The sequence below is a fragment of the Anolis carolinensis genome, chromosome 1, assembly GCF_035594765.1.
Source record: "Anolis carolinensis isolate JA03-04 chromosome 1, rAnoCar3.1.pri, whole genome shotgun sequence".
Lineage (NCBI taxonomy): Eukaryota > Metazoa > Chordata > Lepidosauria > Squamata > Dactyloidae > Anolis > Anolis carolinensis.
The window spans coordinates 129,876,458-129,894,800 of record NC_085841.1 but is presented as its reverse complement, the minus strand read 5'-3'; the positions used below and the strand labels follow the sequence as shown (position 1 = coordinate 129,894,800).

The 18,343-nt window shown below is 38.0% G+C and overlaps 1 protein-coding gene across 1 annotated transcript in view; it reads right to left on the bottom strand.

Moving 5' to 3' along the window:
* khdrbs2 (KH RNA binding domain containing, signal transduction associated 2) overlaps positions 1 to 18,343 on the bottom strand; it is a 505,577-nt gene that overhangs the window by 332,857 nt on the left and 154,377 nt on the right. The window contains exon 3 of the mRNA XM_062982224.1: positions 2,427 to 2,543. Coding sequence (XP_062838294.1) covers positions 2,427 to 2,543 — 117 coding nt within the window. The remainder of the gene's footprint in view (positions 1 to 2,426; positions 2,544 to 18,343) is intronic.

The window sequence follows — 18,343 nt, the reverse complement described above, 5'->3', positions numbered from 1 at the left end:
AAAATCCCACATTTTCTGCTTTGAACTGGAATATATGGCAGTGCGGTCTCAGATAACTCAGTTCAAAGCAGATATTGTGGAATGTTCTGCCCTGATATTGTGGGTTATATGGCTGTGTAGAAGGGCCATTTGTTGTTTTAAAGAATTAAGAAATATCCGGGAGGAGGGTGGTGATGGTGGTGGTGTTAAAAAGCAGGAAAATAGCTAGCCAGATCGTAGTTTAATTCAGTAAATATGCTGTTAACTCAGGGCCCTTCCACACTGCCCCTTTTATCCGAGGATCTGATCCCAGATTATCTGTTTATCACAGGTTATCTGGAAGTGGGGACTCATATAGGTAAAGGTTTTTACCCTGACGTTAAGTCCAGTCATGTCTGACTCTGGGGGTTGGTGCTCATTTCCATTTCTAAGCTGAAGAACCGGCACTGTCCATAGACACCTCCAAGGCCATGTGGCCGGCATGACTGCATGGAACGGGGACTCATATATTCCGGTGTAAATCAAATAATCTGGGATCAGATCCTGGGAGAAAGGGCAGTGTTGAAGGGCCCTCAGTTTCAAATTCTCTAATTTATAATTTCTAGGATAATAGGGAGCAAGTATGGTACAAATCTAAGGCCCTTCCACACAGCTGAATAAAATCCCACATTTTCTGCTTTGAACTGGAATATATGACAGTGTGGACTCAGATAACCCAGTTCAAAGCTGACATTGGGGGAAAATTTGCCTTGATATTCTAGGTTATATGGCTGTGTGGAAGGGCCCTAAGTGTAAAAGCTTTCTTATCTGTACAAGAGGTGTTAACTTTTATTGTACTTGCTTTTATACAAATTAGAATAATAGAATCACAGAGATGGAAGAAACTGCATGGTCCATCTAGTTCAACCCCCTGCTATGTAGGAAAAGCACAATCAAAGTACTCCCGAAAGATGGCCATCCAGCTTCTGTTTAAATACCTCCAAAAAAGGAGCTTCCAGCAGACTCTGAGGCAGAGAGTTCTACTGTTGAACAGCTTTTACAATCAGAAAATTCTTCCTAATGTTTAAGTGAAATCTCCTTTCCTGTAATTTGAACTCATTTCTTTGAGTCCTAGGGCCCTTCCAGAGATTCCCTATATCCCAAGATCTGATCTCAGGTTTTCTGCTTTAAACTGGGGGCCCTTCCACACAGCCCTATATCCCAGAATATCAGGGTAAAAATCCCACAATATCTGCTTTGAACTGGGTTATCTGAGTTCACACTCAGATAATGTAGGATTTTCTGCCTTGATGTTCTGGGATATAGAGCTGTGTAGAAGGGTCCTGGATTATATGAGTTTGCACTGTCAGATAATCTGGGATAAACAGAAAATCTGGGCTCAGATCCTGGAATAGAGGGCCTGTCTGAAAGGGCCCCTAGTCTCCAGGGCAGCAGAAAACAAGCCTACTCCCTCTTCCTTTTGACATCCTTTCAAATATTTAAACATGCCAATCATGTCTCCTCTCAACTTTCTCTTCTTTAGACTAAACATCCCCAGCTTTTTAAGCTGCTCTTCATAGGGCATGGTTTCCAGGTGAGGCCTGACCAAAGCAAAATAGAGGGTCACCATTACTTCCCATGATGGCTATGATAATGACACATTTGCTTTCTAATGGTTCAATGTACACAAACTTTGTTTCATATACAAGATTATTATACAGTTTTCAGTGTATAATGTGTATATGAAACATAAATGAATTTTGTGTTTAATATTGGTTCCCATTTTCAAGATACTTTATTATGCAGATTCTATTATATATCTCAAATATCACAAGATCTGAAAAATCCAAAATCCGTAACACTTATTGTCCCAAACATTTTAGAAAGAGATGATCAATCTGTTTCATTCAGGAGAGTAGGGGATGAATCCCCAGTCTACCATGGAAAACCAAATGGGTGACCTTGGTGAGGTCCCACTCTCTTGGACTCAGAAATCAATGGTAACACTCTGAATAAATCTGAATAAATTGGGCCACCATAAACCGGACTTGAATTGATGACATATTACAACAATAGCAACAACAACATCAACAACGATTTACACTCAATGTAGGGAATACCAGTACTTGGCCTGCCTGAAGTTGTTGGCCTAGCATGTGTAGCCAACTTGAACAATCAAATGATTTTAAGTCCGACAACATGTAGGGTGGCCTGTTTCTCTCCTTTGATTTACAAGCATCATTATTCTATTGAAATAAGCATTTAAGTTGGAATAATGAAAATGTACAAAGGTTTAAAAAATAGTCAATCTAAGTGACAGAAGGTGATGCCTCCCCTTTTTGCATAATTTCCTCCATTATTTATTTTTACCAAGAGTATATGAATCAATATGAAATTCACAGGGTGGCATACTGCAATAATGTAATTTCCGGCTCATATGACTGAAAATCAAAAGATGTGTACATTACCTTGGCTTTATCTCTCATAGAACCTTTGCCGAGGATGGACATTTTTGCACCTGTTTCCTCTTGCAATCTTTTCAAGGAATTTCCTCTTGGACCAAGTAATTTGCCCACAAAATTAAACTGAAAAAAAGTAAAATAGATAGAAAGTTAGAAAATGTTTCTTTCTGGAATTGCAGTATACTCTTATAAAAAGTATAAATAGTACTGTAGAAGAAATGTTTGGAAAAAGAACATTGGCCTATAGGAATATAACAAGCTATATACTTGTGGAAGTATTAATATCTCCTTGATTTTGAATATTTTGTTGTGTTAGAACTTAGCACTGAAATGGGGTCTTACAGAAACAGATTCCTTTATTCTGAAATCTGCAGCACTGGAAAAGCACACAGGTAGGAATGGAATGGGAATGCCTTAGTTTCCCTTAATCGCTAGTTCCCAACTCCTTAAGAAACATACGTGAGAAGAAAAATATAATGCCAAAAATATAATGCATTTTGTAGGAACTTTTCTTTGTCCCTGAAAGAACATAAACTGGTGTTTTGAAAACTGTGTGCAGGAATTTGAAAAATTGCAGTATTTTTTCCACTATGCAGAAATAATAGCTTTCTGAGAAAAATAACACATTAAATCATTCTGCTGTATGTACTTGGGAAACGTGCACAAAATGCAAAACTAAATTGTATTTTATTTTCCCACACAAACACGTGATGAAGGGTTTGAAGTGATTGCTTCAGCCTTTGCTAGTTTGAATGTGGTGCAACTCAAATGTTATTCAGCAGGAAAAGAAACTCAGTTGAATTTGTCAGTCTTAATATTGTAAAATTTAATTTCCATTCTCAAAGTTGTTGAGTTTCAGGAAAACTTTGCCCTTCCTGGGAAAAGTGTGCAGCATTCATAGAAAAGCAACATAGTTCCACATTACTTTGCACATGTGTTTCTAGGAGAAGAAAATTCCACAAGTGTCACGAAGATGCAATACAATATTTTTGCACTGTTCTCAATGTTTTCTGGGAATCAGAAAAATTACGATTTATGATCCATTGTACTAGGATCATAAATTATAGGTGTTATGATGGGTATAGTATACCTGGCACTGTACCACTGCCAATGTCTGTCATGGCATGGACTACAGATGGCAAATGAACAACCAATGGGTTGCAAAATTGAAGTCAAAGACAACAATGGAGAAAATGCAACTGCTGGCTCAAATGGTGTAACAGACACTTTGAATAAATGGAACCTACATTTGTGTTCACTAATCAAGTTTCTGTTCATTCTATGAGTCTACTTCAGTTGGATCTAATGGTTAGATCCTTGCAGGTTACATTTTCCATCTTGCCTACTTTAAAAAAAGGTTTTCCTGAAGTGATCAATTAACTTCACTAAACAAACATACATTGGTTTGTACAGTGAGGGAAAACCCCATACAGGTTTAACAAGACAGACTTAATTATCCATTTTGATTTTTGGTCCAATAGCACTGAATCAGCCACCACCACTTTATTAAAATTACGCTTTGAGTTGATCTGGCTTTTTTGCTGTATGTGTCATGTTTTAATCGTTCAAAATCTGGAGTTTCATATCTATATTGGTGGATTCTTTGATTATTCGCCAGGTTGTGTCAAAAGCCTAATTTGTAGCACATACATAGAAAACACATATATTGGCACAGTTCCATCCAACAGATGGTTGGTAGCTCTGAGCAAACATCTTCCAGAGCATAAGTCTATAGGGATATAACAAGCTATTCCCTCTACTTGTAGTATAGCAATTTTCTGTCAGAATTTAGTAACAAGTTGTGGCATATAAATAAAAGAATGTAAAGAGACTTAGCATTAAAATAAACTTTCTAGTTAAATAATAATTGTGTTTGGTCTCTAATGTATCTTTATTTAGAGGAATTTAATGAAGTCCTTCTGGAAGAAAAGAGTTTTATGGAATTTCCCCTCTTAGAGAGAAGTTCATGTTGATTTATGAATTGAATAATTCAATTGTTGCATTCTAAGGCTTGTGTGCTTTCCTGCATTTAAGCCCGCTGAAGAATAAACTGAAGTTTTGGAACTTTAAGACTGAATAAAGGAAATAAATTTTAAGTTTTGTTGAGTTGAGGTAGACAGTTGATACAGGTTTATATTTATATATATATATATATATATATATATATATATATATATATATGTGTGTGTGTGTGTGTGTGTGTGTGTGTGTGTGTGTGTGTGTGTGTTACAGTAAGATTAATCAATGGCTTGAATTTTGAATTCATTTTTAAAAAATGTCTCCAATCTAGTAAAGCTATTCTACATTGGACATTTAATCTGTGGCTAGTCCAGATTAGAACTGCATTGGACTGGTCTCAGAGGTGGTCCCATGAATATTATTGATTTCACAGAGTCAGAGTTCAGTCAGTTCAGCCAGGCCAAAACCACACTGGTCCCACTGGACTATCACTTTTATGTCCATGTTGACATCACCTCCCCCAGACAACCACAGAACTTCATGAGGGTTCCTGGCCATTGTGGGCATGCCATGCTGTCATCAGTTGATGTGCCGAAACAACTAGAGAGAAGAGGGATCATGGGGCACTCATGATGGCCAGGAACTCACAAGGAACTCTGCGGCTTTTTAGGTATCACAACAGCTGCAACACAGGTGGTTTCCCTTGTCAATGCCAAATGAGATCTGTTCCTGCTGGCCACACTGTGCTCTGGACTTTCAAACAAACTTTGGAACATCTCCTGATTTTTCTTAATTTAGATATAAACTGGGTTAACCATATCTATCCAGGCTAACCCTACCTCACTGGAAATTTGGGAACATCATGGAGACATATAGCAAAATACATGCTGAACAGAATAGCACTGTCCAGGATCCTAATCAAACTGCTAAAAAAGAAATTATTGACATGCATTTATGTATGTTAAAACTGCAGCGGTCTAAACTTTTTTTGACTATGGTTGAAATGAATTGAACTGAATGTTTCAATTTTCACATGAGAATTACCCCTTTAGCCATTTAGAATGTCACTCAACTGGTGGGCAAACTGTGCCTGAAACATTTTGAAAAGCTGTTTAGCGATTATCTTGTGGGAAAATTGGATCTGTACTTTTCAGCATATTGGAAAATGTTTTGCAGAATCTAAGGCCCCTTCCACACAGCTGAATAAAATCCCACATTTTCTGCTTTGAACTGGAATATATGGCAGTGTGGACTCAGATAACTCAGTTCAAAGCAGATATTGTGGGATTTTCTGCCTTGATATTCTGGGCTATATGGCTGAGTGGAATAAGTTCACTTCCAATGAATTGTAGTACAGAAATAATTCCCCATAGGAATTTCAGCTTCAGTCATATTAGCATACTGGAGAATTATTCACCAGTGAAAGAAAACATCAGTATCGTACTTTAAACCAATGGAGATTGTTACATAGAAAGTTATATCAATACTTTTTGTGAAACATTTACATGATAAGCCTGTATCACGTATTATATATAACCTGGCTGACATCCAAGTTGGAGGAGACTTAATTATTTCAGAAATTGTATATAAAAATCTAATTAAAGGATGCATTATAATTCACTGGAATTTTGATTTCATCATTAATAGCAATTATAATTAAGGCAGTACTTACATAGTGATTTGCATGTTCATAACGCAAAGCAAACATTAATTTTCCTATTCAAGTCATGTTCATATTCAAAGCAAAGTACTTCTTTTAATTTGACTGATGTGGCCATGTGCATTAACATCACTTTAAAGAGACAGCATTTATTTAAAAGCATTTCTTCTAACTTTGGTAACTCCCAAATCATTTTGAGAGTATGTGTAGGGAAATGAATGGAAGGGACTTAGTTGTGTGTTACTTGAAATAGTGGGCAATAGACATTCTAAAGAGCAACACAAATTGCCTTGACAGTTGCTTTTTGCAATGTTGGAATATATTTACCCACTCTTAATGATTGGTACCACTTTATTCAATTTCATAATACTTTGGATTTACGTTATCTAGTCATTTCCCCAATCATGTTATCCAATCTATGGGATAGGTTCACCATAGATTGAAGAGGACTTGAAAGGAAAGTATGTTTTGCATCCCTTATAATGTTTAGTAACTAGGGGTGCATCTATAGAATTAATGCAGTTTGACACTAGTTTAACTGTCATGTTTGAATGCTATTAAATCATAGTTACAATTTCTGCAGCCTTCTCTGCCAAATAGCGCTAGTGCCCCACCAAATTACAACTCCCAAGGTTTCATAGCATTGAACCATGGCATTTAAAATGGTGGCAAACTGCATTAATTTTACAATGTAGACGTGCCCTAAGAAGTTGTAATTTAATTTTGGGGAACAATTTTTGGAGGATTATAACAAATTATTTGTATAAATTGCCTTTTAAAATGACAATTGCCATTCTCTGGTATAGCACTTAATATGCCAATGTGCATCTGTAACACATGAGGCTAGCCTACAGACCCACCACATTGGTTCAGGTGTTTTCAGAATAACATTTTTAAATATACATTATTCAGTATTTATGGATTTTAATCTTGGTTATGTTTAAAATTTTATATAATGTGATTTTATTTTGTAATAGAATCTGTTTTTATATGAATTGTTGTTTTGTACACTGTTTTTAGGCATTGAATTTTTGCCTATTTATTGTAAGCTGCCTTGAGTCCCCCCGGGGAGAAAGGTGGGGTAAAAATGATGTAAATAAATAAATAAATAATGTGAGGAAAGGAAAAAAATGAAGAAAGAGTGAAAAGCAAACATTCTACTGAAAAAGCAATTGAGGAAAAGATAAAAGAAAGCCAGACTATAACTGCATTAATAACATCCGATATATGCTAACACTTTCCCCTTGCAACTTTTATATCAAAGGCCTCTCAGGTTCTAAGAGGATTATATAGTTAATACTTAGTTTGCTCTTAAAATAACATTGCTGGGAGCTTCACTTCCATTGCATAATAATCCCCCCCCCCCCCCAAGTATTTAAACTTTATAAGCTAGCACCTGCAGTTTTGACATACTAAGAGCAATTCACGGACAGTGGACTACAGGACATGTAGGAAGCAGGATGGACCATTGTCTCTGGAAAATAGGAAATTTATATAAATCAGTGTAGAGCTGGCTGAAAACATGTTGTCGCCTGAGTTAAAGAAGATGTTACCCTTCTCATTCTATGTACCAAAGATCAACAGGACTGACAGTTGAACCTCTTGGTTGCTGGCTATGGGATGCTAGCTTCCATCTGAAGGTATCGGGATTGCTTAGGGGCTACAGGGCTGCAGGCAGCTCTTGACTCCAATGCCTTGCTGTTATTGTCTGGTATTTGAGGTTTCTATTTATTTTCTGTTTGTCAGAAGAATGGGCCCTGTAAGAATAATTTCCGTAGAGAGTTTCCTATAACTTGAAATTTGGAGTGTGGTTTATAGCATTGCTGGATCCTTATTATTTTATTAACTTTTGGGATGGAATGAAACATACTGAGGGCCCATCTACATGGACATCTGAATCTGGGGCAAGCTTGAAGCATTACTTTGGAGCAACCCCAGGCTCTTTGCCCCCAAACATTGGCAGCAGTGAGAACACAGTACTAACTGTCCTGTCAGACTGAACCTGGATTGCTTTCTTCCTTTCCTTCTTATCTCCAAGTAGTTCAGGTACATTTGCTAATATTGGCAAAGGCACCTGGCAATAGCCAGAAGCATTCCAAAGCTCCTTAGTCACTGTTGTGGTGACAAACAATAACAAAGGTAAGTGCCATTTCATTTTCCCTGTGAAGCTAAGTGCAGGTGGTGGCACTGGCCCATGTGAATAGTGAGACCAGTTTTGAACCAAAATTGGCCTCAGCACACAGGGCTGCATTCCCTGACATCTGTTAATGTGGGTTAATTGGTTTTACTCCTCACTAGAGATCAGAAGTTAAAATAAATTATAATCTATTTCCTTCTTCGTTATTCATCTTACCTTTGTGGTGGTATTTGTTACAAGACATATCTAAGTAGTGGGGATCCACTAACCACAGCAGTAATTAAAAAAATCATTGTTACACCAAAAGTGCATCACTTTGCAATTTGTAAAAAGGAATTAATTAAATGTAACCCTATTTCTAAGAAGCTCTTTTCAAGTTCTGAAAAACACACCCAATTTTCAGCACTGGAATTACTTTACACAGCATAATACCCACACCCTCTTCGCAAATTTGTTGTCCTATTGGCACCAATATACCATTGATGTAAATAGCACTAACATAGGTGTTGACATGCTTAGGACTGTCTTATTGAGATGTAAGTAATTATTATACTCTGCGTGAGTCTGTATTCAAAAACAAATGCTGTGTTCAAAGAGGGAGTGTCCTTCTAAACTCTCCTCTGAAATAAGCAATTTGCTCTAGTCAATTCATCATTATTTCTAGAAAAACTCTAAGAGTGTTGCAATGTTTTGCAACATGTTTACTTCCAAAGATGCAAACCTAAGGACTATGCTCTTGATCTCTGAAAACTAGGGTCTTAGCATTTGAGCTGGGACACTGTTGCCTTTACAGCAAAATTTGCTTTTTTCCTGATGTGATCTGCCTTGTAATTTGTCATCTGGTCCTATAGCAGCCAAATTAGTATCATTATTTTTTTTCTTTCAGGAATTTGGTGTGTTGACTTGAGAATTCTATATGGAGCCTTCCAATAATGAAGACTGTTGTTCTATATTTTCAGCCATGGCAACTAGTCCCTGAAATGATACATTACATTAGGCTGTCTTCTGGGAATTTTACACAGCCTTCATCAAAACCCTTAATAGACATGGCTGGTTTTCTACCTTGTTGAAAGTAGAAATTACTGTAAAATAGCCCTTGCTCTTGCCTATCACTCTAACATTGTTAGAGCTTGCTTGTCTCAAAGCTCTGGCTTATCTCCAAATTAAATTCAAGATGTTATCACTCACATCCCTGGTATAAAAAGGTCGTGTGATGTAATTATTTGAGTGTTAGAGGAGAGTTCTGGGAGACTATGGTTCAATCCCTGCTCAACCACAGAAACTCATTGTTTCATGCTCTTGGCTTCAAAGGAAGGCAAAGACAACCCCCCCCCCCCCAAAATCCCACCAATAAAACCCCATTGTAAGCTTGCCTTGGGTCACATAAATCAGAAATGACTGAAAAGCACATACAGTAGAGTCTCACTTATCTAAGACTCACTTATTCAAGGTTCTGGATTATCCAATGCATTTTTGTAGTCAATATTTTCAATATATTGTGATATTTTGGTGCTAAATTCATAAATACAGTAATTACAACAACATTACTGCGTATTGAACTACTTTTTCTGTCAAATTTGTTACATTCCAAAGGATCGTTTATAATGTCATTTAAGCATTAATTACTTTTGGTATTATGTATATTGAAATAAGACATGCCTCGCTAAAATTTTGTTAATTGTTTGAATGTAATAAAAAAAAATTAAAAAGATATTTGCTTATCCAAGCTTCTGCCAGCCTGTTTAGCTTGGATAAGTGACAACAACAGCAAATTCAGTGTGTCAGGGGAAAAATAATCTATGAGTTGCTTCTTGGTGATCCAACCTCATGAACCCGTGTTGTATGCAAATTATGCAGTCATCGGGTTCCTTTTGTTCACCTTGAAAAGTAAACTAAATCACTCTTGGTTTTCACTTTGTTTACTAAGGGCTGCTGTGACTGATTGAAGGTAAACCATGACTCCTGGAGGCCTCCAAGAACTATAATGGGGGCAGAGTGGTTTTTGACCCCAAAGTTTTATGAATTATCTTTGGGGGGCCTCATGTGGCCCATGGTCTCCAGGATTGCCAGTATGCATTAATGCATATTCACAAGCACACACCCCTTTTTGGTAAAATTTTATCGGGGCAAGAAAAAATCACATGATTAACACCACCCGCATGGATGCATCATTCCTATAGCTCTCACTTGCAAGTAACCCATCCCAATCAAGTATTATTCATGCAATGATAGGGGAAGAGGAGGGCTGAGTAAATGCTCAATGAAGAAATGGCCATTTGACTAGTTTGACCTAGATTTTATGATTGTGGTTATTCTCTCTGTGTCTCTCTCACACAACAAAGCAACACATAAATACAATTAATTTACTTATAATCAAACAGTTTGCAGGGAGAAAAGATATTATTGAATTGTAAAACTCACATAGTCTTTCACTGTAGTCGATAAACGCAACACATTTACACCATCTCTGCACTTGTATAATATGATAAGTATTCCGGGGAAGGGGTACAAAAGCTGTATTTGTTAAGCATGCAATGTATTATTCTATTACATCTCTTTCAAAGGAATTTATGTTTACAACCATCACATATTTGTATCACTAAGAAGGTGCAGAAGCACTGGCTTGATACAGCAAACTACTTTACTCAAATGTCAGATGACTTAAATTTTGGTTGAAGCTTTAAAATCCACAGGTATTTGTCTCAGATATTCTTTAATACTCTTCCCCATGACATTTTTATCAAGTATAATTACAGTAGAGTCTCACTTATCCAACACTCGCTTATCCAACATTCTGGATTATCCAACGCTTTTTTGTAGTCAATGTTTTCAATACATCGTGATATTTTGGTGCTAAATTCATAAATACAGTAATTACTACATAGCATTACTGTGTATTGAACTACTTTTTCTGTCAATTTTGTTTTCTAACATGATGTTTTTGTGTTTAATTTGTAAAATCATAACCTAATTTGATGTTTAATAGGCTTTTCCTTAATCTCTCCTTTTTATCCAACATATTCGCTTATCCAAAGTTCTGCCGGCCCGTTTACGTTGGATAAGTGAGACTCTACTGTATGTCCTTTACTTTGCTAGCATTTTTGCTTTTGCCACTAAAGTGATATATGGCAGCGTAAGCATCACATAAACCTTTGACACAGAACTGTAGAAACAAAAGTACAAGAGTTCTGGTTCAACTTGACACTGATTTTCTGACATAATAGTGCTCTTCAGTTCCTCTCTTTCTGAATGTAGTTTTTATATGTTTGCATTCATATTGCCAAGACTGCATTAATAATGGGCACAGGAAACCAGGAAAGGGAACAGATTTGTGGTAAACCCCGGGATTGAAGAAGTATAATAATCTACCCCTACCCAATCTCTGAGTGAAATGTTCCTGGAATTTGCATGGGTATGTGAAAGCATGAATCCTATTATTTCCAACAGGACAGATGATGGAGTGTGTAGCTTGGTTCTGTGGATTCAGGGGTCACCCTGTATAACCTTCTTTGAGACAGACGAGTCCTAATGCAGGGGGATTTGTCCCAACAGCTCAGTGAGGAATCCTTGGCCATGGAATGATTGGGAGTGGAGAGTGTAATTGGGCAGGGAAGGGAAACTCAGCAGAGCTCCTGGGGAAAGGAGGACAGTGAAACAAACAATAAGTGTAGTGTCAACTATCGAATATCTACATAGGTCATTTCTGGTTGAGATCAAAACGCTATTTTTAAATGACCCTAGAGCAGTGATGCTCAGCCTGTGGGTCCCCAGGTGTTTTGTCTTATAACTCCCAGAAATCCCAGCCAGCTGTTAAGATTCCTGGGAGTTGAAGGCCAAAACATCTGGGGACCCACAGGTTGAGAACCACTGCCCTGGAGAATGATGTGATATCTGAAATTACTGATAATAGCCCAGATTTTACAGCTGCTGAATACAGTTACTGTATGTTGATCTTGTTCCTCCCCTCCTCCAACAAAAGAAGGACAAAGAGGTCTAGTGGGGACAGAATACGCAAAATCAACATGAAGCTTGGACAGGGCAACCCAGATCAGAATGGGGAGAATGAATGAAACTGAGATGCTTTGCTGTCTGTAATCACTCATGCAATTCTAGTGGTGTAGAATTCTAAGGAATTCTCCACTTTGATTTGTGTTTGTGTATATATACAAGTTTAATAAATGCCGGGCTGTGGCACAGCTGGTTACTAGCCAACTGCAATAAATCACTATGACCAAGAGGTCATAAGTTCAAAGCCATCCCATGTCAGAGTGAGCACCCAACCATTAAAAAAAATCCCTGCTCATTGTTGACCTAAGCAACCCGAAAGATAGTTGCATCTATAAAGTAGGAATTTAGGTACCGCTTATGCGGGGAGGCTAAGTTAACTATTTTACTACACCATAAAAATCATCCAGCTGCGTTTGGAATGAGGAAGTATCCATCAAGAAAGACTCAGTGTCACAGTGGATGATGAAGCAACTGCTCCCCCTGTGGCCAGAATCGAGTATACTCTCAGTAAGCTGGAAGCTGGAGAAAGTTAAATTGCCTCTGTGTCTCTGTCGCTGTCTCTATGTTCATATGGCATTGAATGTTTGCCATGTATGTGTACATTGTGATATGCCCTGAGTCCCCTTCGGGGTGAGAAGGGCGGAATATAAATACTGTAAATAAATAAATAAATAAATAAACCATTCTGTTCAGCTATGAAGTGCAAGGAGTAGGTAGATTGTAGGTAGATATGATAGATAGATAGATAGATAGATAGATAGATAGATAGATAGTATTAAAATAGCTATACTGAGAAAGGAATCAAAATTTTATTTCATCTTGTGGTGCATAGCTATTAAATTCTTTTTTCTTCCCTGCATGGATTTATCAGTAGAAGCAATCCAGGGCCCTTCAAGACAGACCCTATATCCCAGGATCTAATCCCAGATTTTCTGCTTTAAACTGGATTATAAACTGGATTACACTGTCAGATAATCTGGGATAAACAGAAAACCTGGGATCAGATTCCGGCATATAGGACCTGTCTGGAAGGGCCCCCAGACTGGGAGGAAATATCTGAAAGCAGCTGGAGGGAGAGAGTTAAAGCAAAAAATGAGTAAGGAAAAGGTTTCCCCCTGACATTAAGTCTAGTTGTGTCCAACTCTGGGGGTTGGTGCTCATCTCCATTTCTAAGCCAAAGAGTTGTCCATAGATGCCTCCAAGGTCATGTGGCTGCCATTACCTTCCCGCCAAAGTGATACCTATTGATCACATGTTTCTGAACTGCTAGGTTGGCAGAAGCTGGAGCTAACAGTGGGAGCTTACCCTACTCCCTGAATTCGAACGGCTGACCTTTCTGTCAGCAAGTTCAGCAGCTCAGTGGTTTAATCTGCTGTGCCACCAGAGGTTCCAAAAAAAAAAAAAAGAAAGAAAGAAAGAAAGAAGAGGAGGCCCTGCTTTATCCATAGAAATATCGCCATTAGGTATTTCAACTTCTAGTCTGGTCCACTTAAGGTGTCCTCTTACAGAGGAGCTATACGCCTTTTCAAATTCATTTATAGAGCACACATACGCACACTCACTCATATGTACTCACATAATTAAAAATATTGGGATGGGAAAATGGGTAAACCCCTTCTTTTTTTTTTTCTTCCCAAAGAAGATTTCTGTGTACTGTAACGGAGTTAATCTGGGTTGCCCTCAAGATTCTTTACAGCCTTCCCAACAAATCTGCATTCATTCCCATGACTGAACTGAAATGAATGATTCATTATGGAAATGGCTTTCCCAGCAAGAAATACTATTTACAATGTTTCATTATTACTCTGCCATTAAGAAGCATCATGAGCGCTCAGTACAAAGCCCATTCAGTAAAAGGCTAGAGAGGGGGAATAATGCATGTGTTTTTGAAAGCTTAGCTATCTAATAGACTTCTTGGTCATTTTTTTCTTCTCATTATAAGCTTGGAAACACAGTTGTCAGCTTCAGACTTGAGCTAGCTGGAGAATTTCTCAAAGATCACCTCTTTGTTGGATCCATAGTGCTACTCTGATAAATAGCTGATTATGCCAATAAAAAGCAGCCTGGCTTGCTTCTCACATAATACCATACAGAGGAGGGGGGTGCCATTCAGGAGCTACAACAAAAATAATAATAATGGGCTTATGATTGTTTAAAGAAAGAAAATCTTGTCTTTTCTCCGGCATGCTTATTATGATATTCTATTTAAAATAAATGTGGAGGAAGAAAGGCAATAAATCTGTCAAAAACATACTGGAGCTGCTACAGCTATTCTTAATTTGCATACTTATAACCAGATATATTTTCTTTAACAATATGTATAACCCTGTGATGTAGTGGTTTCGGTGTTGTACCAGGACATTGGGAGATGAAGGTTCAAATCAATGGAATAGATGGACAAAATAGAAAGAAGAATAGTGAGTTTCTTTAGCTGTGCTTTAGTTCATAGGTTTTAGAAGTTAAAATGCTTACAACATCTACATCTATACGTGGACAAACACATGAAAAATATATTTCCTGGAGGGGAGAAAATGTTCACATATTCTTACAACCTAATGATAAAAAGGGGAGATAAGAACACAGGTGGGATTTGAAGAAACATAACTTGAGTCTGAGAGCTTTGTGCATATATTTTTATGTATGTGTAAAGAGAAGGCTCTCCAGCATGCTTTCTAAAGTGATTTTAGTGTGAATACTTTTAGTAGTGCCACTGGCTTTTATCATTCCCCCAGGTTTTGTAGCTCAACTCCATGTTATGTTGTTTTCAGCTTGTTTTTTCATGAATATTGTGAGCTGTTTTGGTACTTTTGCTAAATTGAACTCGACACTGAGTGTTTTAAATAAATAACAATAAAGAAGACTCACAATACACAAGTTGTAAAATGTTCTCTTTAGATGGAGGGTTATTTATTTATCATATCAGAAGCAAATCGAGGGTACAGCTGTAATGTATTTAAAAACACAAACAAAGCTAAAAACTTGGCATTATACTAAATGTCCTTTGACCAGTAGCTGGCCATTTACGAGTGCCTCTGGTGTTGCTATAAGAAGGTCTTCCATTGTGCGTGTGGCAGGGCTCAGGCTGCATTGTTATAAGTGGTCTGTGGTTTGTTCTTCTCCACACTCGCATGTCGTGGACTCCACTTTGTCGCCCCATTTCTTAAGGTTGGCTTTGCATTTCATGTTGCCAAAGCACAGTCTGTTCAGTTCCTTCCAAGTCACCCAATCTTCTGTGTGCCCAGAAGGGAGTCTCTCATTCAGTATCAGCCACTGATTGAGGTTCCAGGTTTTCGCTTGCCACTTTTGTACTCTTGCTTGCTGAGGTGTTCTTGCGAATATCTCTGTAAATCTTAAGAAACAATTTCTTGATTTAAGACATTGGTGTGTGCTGGCTGATATCCAACCAGGGAATGGGCCAGAGATGTCACTGCTCAGGACGTCATGGCTGCCATGACTACCATGGGACTGTCTCAAGAGATATCGGGTCCCACTCATCAAGCTGGACATACACTCGACCTGGTCTTTGTTGCGGATGACGGTTTGGTCAGAGTGGAAGAGCAAATTATTCTTCCATTGTCATGGTCTGACCATTATCTGATCAGTTTAAGACTCACCAAGGTTATTCTGAATTAATTTGTTTTTACTGGGGGCGTCGTTTGGACACCTCCGGTAAAAACCCAGACAGGTCTTGCTTTTTGGGCCTGTCTGGATGGGCCCTTAGAGAAAGGGATAGTTCCTTTCTTGATAAGAGTATAGTACATACACTGACCTGTAAATAGGTTGTAGTAAAGCTAAATAGGAGCCCTCTCTTGAACCCTCAAATTAAATTGGCAGTCCATATTAACCACTTCTGAATCTGGATTATATAATTATCGGCTATGGCACAATAAGCCAATGACTGTGAACAGGCTGCTAATCAGCTCAGTGACATTTGTGTTTTGTCTTTAAATCTAATCCCATTATGGTCCTTCCAAAATTATTCTCATTGAATAATTGAGCAGAAATTTCAAGTTCCAGCTGTGGATGGCATTTTCACAGGACTGACAACTTTGACTGAAGTGCCACAAGTTTTTTCCTACTTTAAATGTACTGAATTACAACCTGTTTATGATCAGAAATAATACACAGAAGTTTTACAAATGAGAACAGAGCAGGCCTTACCACTCACAAGAGGCTCATGCAGATTTGTGTTTCACAAAAGGACAGAAAAATATTAGTTATTCCCTTCTTCATTCTCTACGGCTGGATGTGCATTGCCATATAATGGAGTTCAATGCAGTCAAACTGAATTATATGGTCCTATGTAACTTACCTAATTTTAGATATAGCCCACCTTGATGAAGAAGAGCCATTTGCTGCCCGTTCTCAATCAGCAAAAGGTGTTCAACCATCCTGAATGAGACATCATCTCATTCAGGGGATCTAATGTATGCTATTACACACCAGGAACAATGGTGTTTGTTGGGAGCCACCAGTGATGCAGTGGGTTAAACCCTTGTGCTGGCAGGACTGCTGACTTGAAGGTTGGGTTCTGACCTGAAGCTTGCAGGTTTGAATCCAACCCGAGAAGAGAGCAGATGAGCTCCCTCTATAAGCTCCCCATGCAGAGACATGAGAGAATCCTCCCACATGGATGGTAAAAACATCAAAACATCCGGGCGTTCCCTGGGCAACATTCTTGCAGAAGGCCAATTCTCTCACACTAGAAGCAACTTGCAGTTTCTCAAGTCGCTCCTGACATGAAAAAATGGTGTTTGTTTTTAATTTGGGTCTTATTCTTATGATATAAAACTAAGGCTGGGCACAGAGATGATACAAAACCATGATTACTGCTAATCCAATTTAACACACCACATAATTTGGGTTTCTGGACCCACAATGGTGAGACCATGGTTTAGAGATTATGATTTATTTGCTTTCCAAATTGCTCTGCATTAGACTTTGCACAGTTGTAACTTAATACGTACATTTATGATAGTGCTGCCTCTTGAAAAAGAGCAATTGTTCCATCTATGCTTTGTCAGTAATTTCTACATTCAAACTTAACAACAAGCTACAAACCAAGCACACATTGCAAAAAAACTTCAAATTATTCCTTCAAGGTTTGTTTGTTTTTTTGTAGTGGGTTATATGGTCAGAAAAATTAATGGGTACAAATTTGGGAACAGGCAGCAGAGTCCATGTATGTAAAGCTAAACTACAAAAAAAAACCCAGCAAAAATATATATGAAGAAATAATGCTTTAAATGAACATTCAAATAAAATCAATTTTAGCCTAACTATTACATTAAGTCAAGTTTATCTTTTTTTAAAAAAATTTGCTTTTAGTTACTGTATTGGAAGGTCTTTTCTTAATAATAACTCTCAAACAATCAGAAACTACATTTACCCAGTATCAATCAATCCCCATGGGTGCCAGTTAACTGAGAGTAGACAGTGTTAAGTCTAAATAGTATAGAGAAATATTTTTAAATGACTGAAAAGGTGATGATTTTAAAAATATGTGATCCAAATGAAATGTGATGGGTGACACTGTCAACTTATTTGCCAGAGGAGAATATAAGCAGGAACATGACACCCCAACTGATGCAGGTTGGGGTGGGAAGGGAGGTATGGTCTGCCTGAGTTCCCAAGTCTCCCTGTCTCCGTCAGGTCATAGCCCTTCTGCCATGATTGGCTGCCTCATCCTGGGGGGGGGGGGGCAATCGCCTCCTTCACTGCTTGGACTTTGCCCATTGGTTTTTGGTCCTGGGGAATTTAAGGGGAGGCTGAATGCTCGGGCTATCAGTCATGCTTTGATATTTGTCCCATTTGCCAACCCTCACTTCATGGTGAACTGTATTTCCTTATTTTTCTGCACTTCTATTGTCACAATTTAGAAAGGGGCAGTGGCCTGGGACATGGAGAATAATAATATAACAATAATAATAACATTATTTTTGTATCCCGCCACCATCTTCCTGAAGGGACTCGGGCGGCTTATATGGGGACAAGCCCAGTAAGACATAATTAAAAATATAGCACAGTAAAAATTATAAAAACAACATCATAGAACAACATAAAATAACCATTCACAAACAAGCAATAGCCTGACATAGTAATCAATACTAAACTCGGGTGGGCAGAAGCTGGTCCAATACAGTTGCAAGGATAGGGCTG